This window comes from Schistosoma haematobium, chromosome 2, assembly GCF_000699445.3.
Source record: "Schistosoma haematobium chromosome 2, whole genome shotgun sequence".
NCBI lineage: Eukaryota > Metazoa > Platyhelminthes > Trematoda > Strigeidida > Schistosomatidae > Schistosoma > Schistosoma haematobium.
The window spans coordinates 34,807,768-34,815,835 of record NC_067197.1 but is presented as its reverse complement, the minus strand read 5'-3'; the positions used below and the strand labels follow the sequence as shown (position 1 = coordinate 34,815,835).

At 35.3% G+C, this 8,068-nt stretch overlaps 1 protein-coding gene across 1 annotated transcript; it reads left to right on the top strand.

Moving 5' to 3' along the window:
- Positions 1–2,386: 2,386 nt before the first annotated feature.
- UBFD1 (Ubiquitin domain-containing protein ubfd1) lies at positions 2,387–7,053 on the top strand (the record flags this gene model as incomplete). The annotated part of the gene is made up of 1 exon (XM_051215026.1): positions 2,387–7,053. Exon 1 carries the CDS (start codon positions 6,229–6,231, stop codon positions 7,051–7,053), a length of 825 nt encoding a protein of 274 aa, XP_051068209.1. The 5' UTR covers positions 2,387–6,228.
- Positions 7,054–8,068: the final 1,015 nt, after the last annotated feature.

The following is an 8,068-nucleotide window of genomic DNA, read 5'->3' as shown; positions in this document are numbered from 1 at the left end:
AGAGATCATTAGCCTCAGAAAATCACCTAATATTCTGTAGATAAGCAACATGGTTTTACTTACTATCTACCATCTTCGCCTACTAAGAATATATTATCCGTTCACTAAAATCAATTAACAGAGTAAGTATCGATAAATTTAATAGCTTTTCAGTTTGTTTAAGAAATTGAATATCCTCCTGACACGTTTTAAATGACTGACCGTTTCTTAAAGCCATTTATTGACAAAGAACGTTTAGTGTTTATCATCCACCAACATATTTTAGCAACTACTAACAATAGTATACATAGGTAAACTTTGAATCATATTGTTGACCTTCCGTAAATCAGTTTGCTCTGCTGTTTTGTGATCGCAGGAGAAGTGATGTAGCTTGCCGTCACCAGTAATTTCAAGACAAAATTTTCTCTAAGATTCTTCACATCTAGACTTTAGTCGTTTTTATTATGACATATTTAGCCCGATTTTTAACTTAAATATCAGTTTCATTGCAGTAAGCATGCTAGAGAAGAATGTGAAGTCGGTTCATAGAATTCCAGCATTATATTCAAATACGGGTTGTGATAATAAGGGTGAGTAGTCACAGTCTGTTAGTCATTTGGGACAGAGCAGTATGCAAATGTACGCTCATGAGACGATATTTGTCTAGGGTTACCATTTCCTCTGATACCTAGTGTCATGTAATCTCTGACTGAAAAACACAAAAGTCATTCAATTTCGTTTCCCAAAGCAAGACATGATGATTATCCTCGGATTAACAATGGCAATACAGAATGTCGATAAGTAGTAGTGACTGAGTGGTCTGAGTCGAAGTATGCAACAAAACGCCAACAGTTTTTGAGCCTTTATCACTCACTGTCTTGCTTGAAGAAACCAAGCGAAAAATATTTCGTATGCGTTAGTACGAAGGATGTGATAGAACGCTCCTGTAATCACATGGTTAAAAATCTCATTATGATGATCACTTTCTTTTTAAATTTCGAAGTTACACGTTTTGATGTGTACTAGGATGCACAAAATTAGTTTTGGCGAGTTTCATTTCTGGTGCTAATAAATCTGAGTGAAGGGCCAAGGGAAAACACGAATTAGAACGAAACATTGGTAATGGTCACTAAACGTCACGGGTCTTGCAAAACTGTTCAACTAAATACGACGAGATGGATTATACCCATTCAGCACCTAAGGGCTGGAATAACAAAACTATAGTCACTCCTGTGTGATCTATCAATTTTAAGCATTTTATCCTTACTAAAGATCAGCATAGCTCGGAAATAATGTTTCAGCCTTGGATGGTTGGCCATGTGGTTCTGAATCCTTCAAGATTTATGATGTCATGCTGTAATTAGGCAATCAATTCATGCAACTCGTGTAAATGAAAACTCACAATACAATTTATTGCGATACCATAAGCAGCTCAAATATACGTGAAATTTTCGGCACGGTACTAAAACACAAATCTTACCTACTTCCCTTTCAAATTATCAGACTTTAAGTCCCGGCTTCCAATCAGAGATACGTAGCCATAAACTGTCTACTATAAAAATATTATTAAATGTTAACGTGTTAACCAAAGAATAAGCACATAAAATGGAAAATTGACATTATGGTTCTAAAATTGCACACCAAGGACCCAATAATATAAGTCCTATGTTGGACAAAAAACGCGTTACGTTATGATTACTTAAGTCATGTCAATCATCTTAATAAATCTTACCACATTTAGACGATAAATTTCATGCACTGGATCGAACTGGTACGATCTCTGGAATCTGTCACTTTCTGTTTTGTCTGAATTTTCGAGAACTTCTTTGATTGCTACATAGTGGTCCTTCTCAAGTGAGTCGATAATTTTTCTGTTCCACAGCTTTTCGCCTGTTAAGAACTGAATTTTTGAGAAAATACTCTTCACTGTTTACCAGTAGAAAAGGTTGCTGTGGTGACCGGTTCCATTCTATCACTTTTTCAAGAGTAAAAGTAGTGCTGGGCTTAAGTTCAGGATAACAGTCATCATTTTGAGGATCAAAAAGCTGAATATTTGATGGTTAATGTCTCGATGTTATCATGTTTACAATTAAATCACAGTTATAATTCTCAAGACAAAACCGCTTCAAATTAGGTTCAACTATATTCCTCAGAACAAGTCTTTCGCACTCGAACTCCGGAAAATTTGAAATTAGAAAAATTCGCACCTCTGTGACCATGATAAAAACGTACTTATGCCCTTTATGTATGTATGTCAAGGTCACCACGTCCAAGTAACTTTAGGAATCGTAAAGTGACTTTTTGCTTATTATAGTTATTTTCTGACGATTTTAGTTGAAAACGTACACAAAAAGCTTTACACACAAAATGTTCTAGTTTGCTTTTCGTGGTTAATATCTGACGCGGCATATGTAAATTTTTTCTAGCGCTCAATTTGGTTAGTTTGCCCTTATTGGTCATCAGGGAACTATCGATAAATTACTGTGGAAATCAAGATTTTATGCTTTAATACTGTTGATTTACTATTTCGACTATGTCTTAGTTGCATATGATTGTCATTGGTTCTGTGTTATACTTTAATTATCGTGCGGAACTCCATCATATTTAATTGTTGATAAAATACGTATGACTGTAATTTTAGTCAGGGTTCTATATTATGTGAATCAAACAACAAATATACTTTAGTGTAGACAGAATTATTGATAAAAACACCGGTCAGCAAAATCTAAGTCTTACTTTTGTTATTATCAACATCCCCCACTCCTTGCTCGCTTTGCATCGTGGAATAGCTTTCAGACCTTTTACCTCAACACACAATCCCTAGTCTATTCAATCTTGATACGTAGTACGATTGTAGGCTTGGTCTCAAGTAGAATTTGAGGTACCGTTACTGCTGAATTTTCGCTATTGATATATGGGTTTTAGCGAACAGTTCATATGAGATTCATTAAGGATTCCTGTTAAACAATTCCCAAAAATATACTGTATTAGTAAGATACTCATAGTCCAAAACAAGTGCCTGCTAATGTCCTAGCCTCTCTTATTACCACATTAGGTTCTTAAAGATGTTAGGTGTCTTGTGAAACAGTTAACATATAAAACTGAAAGCTTTATCTCAGTGCAATCAGTGCTTGTCTTTGTTTAATAAGTTTTTAAATTTGTTCTAAATTAGCTTTTCTAATTGCTGGTTTATGGTGCTGGTTGTCATATTTCCCTGATACCAATAACTCGAGGTTAATGCATAATGAACCTCTAATCAGTTACCGCCAAAAAAGATGGTTGAGACATCAGCATATTATCTCTAGGTTTGAGTGGCATGATCTACTCGAGCTCGCTTTCGAACGAACACAAAACTATCAACAGTGACTAGTATGGACACTTGCTATTGCTAAAATCAAATTCTTATCCCCACAAATCTGTAGAAAACGACTTATTCAAATGCACTAAGTCCCAGTATTTTTACGAGCAGTTCATTATCGCTTGTTGACAGTCTTGTTAGTCGTTGTGGATACATTTTGAATGATCGTGTACATTGTGTTTTTGAAGCTTTGCTTATTCATATATTCATCTTTCTAAAAACAAAATCTCGTAAAATTAAGTCACACTTGTATTCAGTAGTATTTAGTAGTCCTTCGACCTATAATAATCTCTTGAAATTCTCCTTCCTATTAACATTATCACAAAATCGTTTCATCTTCATTACGAATTTTCAAACCATCCAACTTTCAGTCATCGAATCTTTGCTTATAATCCCACTTCATCTACTTTAGTCTGGTATATTGGATAGCATTGTAGCGTTTAAAATTATTTGTTATACTTATTTAAACTGGTCACCAACTGATTATGATTCATGTATCCTATATTTTATCACCCACTAAGGTATTCTTTGCATACTCATGCCTAACACTACTGTGAGTTTATACTAATGAAAAAAGTAGCTGTTTACCCTAATTCCAATAGTTTTTGTAAATAGTGCACATGATGTTCATGAGCTTATCCGAAAGACTTAACAGGTTCCTAAAGTACAATTATATTGGATGAATCGAAAGTAGTTCTTATATAAAAACACTTGATATTTGGTACCCACTACGATGTTTAGAGTCTAGGGTGGGATAAAGACTATAAATGCATTGAGGAGCACCCCTAAACCTATCTCATCCTCAAGTAAGCCATCCACCTGTCTTGCAATCTTCGCAGTAATATAGAAGCAAATATTTCAAAATAAAATATCGGGTACATTCACCAATCATAGCCCCATACTCTGTGTAGGGTGTTTTTGAGGATAACCACAACTGTGCCTTCATTGTAGAGTGATGGAAAACTGGACTTTAAATCTTTTCAATAACGCGACCAGCTATCTACCCAAATTATCGTATTTATTCTTCAAAAGAGGTCAGAGGCAGATCATATGGGCTAAACGTCTCATGACGTTGAAAAACAGAATTTCTCATCTAATTCAGCTTTGTCCTTTTTAGTCGATATTCATTAACCAAAAGGAGTAGCGTGGTTTGTTCAAAGTCTTTCGGATAATATGCCAGCTAATTCATTTTAAAGTGTTCCACCTGGTGCTTTGGACTTCGCGAAAATTACTAATTGACGTCCTGTCAACCCCACGGGTTGCTTCATCCACAGATTTCTTGTTACTAGTAGATTGAATGGTCTGGAATGGCCTGTAGTGCTCACCAGCTACAGCTTCTATTTTCACCGGAAAAACTTTAGGTCTGGCCTTTTTGCCTTTGCATAGGCCGTTTACATTCTTGCTCGTATGATTTTGAGCTCATCGTTGTACCCTTAATCCGGGAAGAAAATCGATAGGCCTCAGGAAATTCTTATAGAAACCCACAGAAATTCTCTAGTCTAGTAGTACGTAGATAGCTTTCTGTGTTGGGTCTCTTAAGATAATTGGTCCGGAAATAGACGTAAATGATACTGCACACTTGACTAAGATCTTAAATGCAAGTTCCATATTCACTGTTGATTCAAAATCAGAGTTTTATAACTCCTAGTAGCACTTTTATGGCCAACAATCTGCTCCAAGTTTCGAGCATGTATTCTTGTCTTATCTCTCGAAAAAGCATTTGGCGCTCGAAAGGTATAAGTAAGACCTTTCTGGAATGATCTGTTGGCTTGCGTATATATTAAGGTGTTTAGTGAGAAAAAAGACCTTTGTCCATACCTGTTATGTAAACTTGGAATATATAGGCCGTCAGTTATCATAGTGAATTTCCGATTGATTAGATTTTGCTTTATCACCTTGAAATCTTCATGGGAAGTAGTATAGGTAGCATCTTTAGAACGCTAGTTTAGTAGTTCAAGCCTTATGGGCTGCAGATTACAGGCTCACTTCAACTATTTTGGTTTAGGTAGCAAATGGACAGTGAATACCGGCTACATATACCAGCAATTTGTTGATGAGTTTTGGCCAGGAAATTATTAATAATATTCAAAATGTACCTATCGTTTTTATTGATCAGTGAATATAAATGTTTTGCTCTCAAACTTTACTTCTCATTTCCTAGGATCACGTTTTCTTAAATAGTTTTACGACTTTTTGTATACGTAGTTAGTTGATAAGAAAGCTAATCTAGGCGGAATATTAGTAAAGGTTTGTAATTTTCAACTGTTTCTATTCAGGACTCCAGTTGATCAGTCACTGTTGTCGTATGTCCATCCTAATTATCAACAGTGAGAAATTGTAAACTCTTTGTAGTACTTTTATATTCCTTGAACAAGATAGTGGCCATCTGTGCTTAGTAACTCAGTAGATAAAGCTTTTGTTTTTAAAATATCAGCGTGAACATTAACAGTGAAACGCAGGTACATCCAGCTAATGAATTCAAAATAAGACGCAGTATGCATCCTGGATGCGATTGCTAGCTATATCACGGCAATCCGCTAAAAATACACATGGCATTATAGACTAGTCAATTGCAGTCTTAAATATTAACAACGGGAAATTACGAACCCTCAATAAAATTATACAAACATAAAGATTGACTGGGATTTTTATACAGATCTTGTAAATAAACAGTTCTTTGTGTCGCTTTTGTTATAGGATTTTCATATACATGTGGTTTTTATATATGTTCAAGAGTAAAAAACTAATTATCAGATGGATGTCCACTCAATGTTAATGATACTATCCATCATTATTGTTCTTATAACCGACACATCCACGCCAGATCCAGCGTGGTTTATACTTGTCTATTTATTTACGCTTTTATTTCCGTCTTACTATCATTTTAGCTCATGAAGGAAATAAATGCTCATGTTGGAGAATCATCCTTAATTTCAGAAGATAAGCTTCCTGAAACAAACAATATCGTACCTCAAGAGTTACCCATTTCTTTAACTATTTTACATAATCGCACGAAGCATCATCTGGTTTTCCAATCATCCACAACTATTGCTGAAGTTAAACAGTCTATAGAACCTTTAACACACGTACCTGTAGATATGCAAAAACTAATATTTCGCGGAATATTGTCGAACAATACGACGCTTGGGGAGTTGTCATTACCCGGTAAGGATGCTAAGCTGATGCTGGTCGGTACAAAACCTTCTGAAGCAGAGCAAGTTCGTTTATCTGAAGCAAATAATCATGCTAATGAAGAAATTTTGGATGATTGTCGATCGGAAGTTACGATGGACTGGTCTGACCAGACCGAGCACAAACAAGTTTTAGAACGTTACGGAAAACCGGAGAATGCTATGGTCGGAATATTAAATACAGAAGAAATTTTAGATCCTAATGAATGTTTACTTGGCCTTTGTGACAAACGTGGGCAAGCGTTGAGGTTAAGGATTAAGCCAGATAGTGGAGAATTGTGGTTAGCTACAAAGGATGTAACTCATAAATTCCCTTTAGCCACTATCCATGATGTAGTCAGTCAACCTATTAAAGATCATCCTGAATATCATATAATGGCTTTTCAGTTGGGTCCCACTCCAAAGTCTCGTTATTTTGTGTATTGGCTACCGTCTCAGTATGTGGAGTCGATCAAGACAATGGTATTACAATACAAAATAATTTCTTCATTAAGTGGTGCGACCGGAACGAATAAACCACTTTAAAATTGATCTTTAATTATATATTGTGACCAATCGAATATTACACTGATTTTTAAGAACAAAGCTAGGATCAACGGCTTCAATATTTTTAACATGTGCATTATCTTTACTTTCTCCATGAAGATTACCAACTAGATCCCCTTATTTCTAGATCTTACTAAGGCTTTATTTTTCACCAGCTTCCGAAACTCTTCACCATTACTTAAACTTTTTTTGCGTGAAACCACTGTATTTATATGAATAAGATCAATCAATTATAAACGATGCTTTGCAATGTTCTTGAAGGTTTTACTTGGTGATATTATTTCAAAGTGTGTAACTACTTTGACCGAAAAAGATTTGTTAAAATGGTCTTATGTATTTAAGTGAACGCTCAGATAACAATGTGCTTTGCCACTATTTTTATTGTTTGAAGATCATCCATCCACAAAACAGCAGCTGTCTTAAGTTTGTTTTCATAACGTTCGGTTAGAAATACACTTTCTTTAAGAATTTTGATGACCTGCAAGATTATCGTATAACTTATTAGTGTTTTGGATTTCACTGACTTCTCAGTCAACATAAACTAGTTTCGTTATCGGTCAAAAGACTTAGTTTAAAACTCTTCAACTCATGTTTGTCGATGAACTTCAGCTCAATACAACTGATTGTCTACTTTCATCGTCGTTGATTTGTATCGTGCTTCTGGAAATATTTAAGGACTCCTTTTATTACCATTGTCCTAGTTAGTTGGTACGCAGATTCATTAAAGGCTTCGAAGCTTGTGATTAGCGTACACAAATAAAGAGCGATTGTCAAACGAGGATATTTAGCGAAGTACTTACTTAGGGAAATTAAGGAACGGAAATAATTCAGGAATAGAGTTGAAAGTTTCTAAACTAGTACATGGTCAGTAAAGAATCAGCCATCAAGATTTGTATCTGATGTAGAGATGCTTTGTACAATGGACCTATTACTTGGTATTAAAAAGTCTGACATCCAATCTAAATGCTACGGGCTTGGACGATGCTGCAACTAA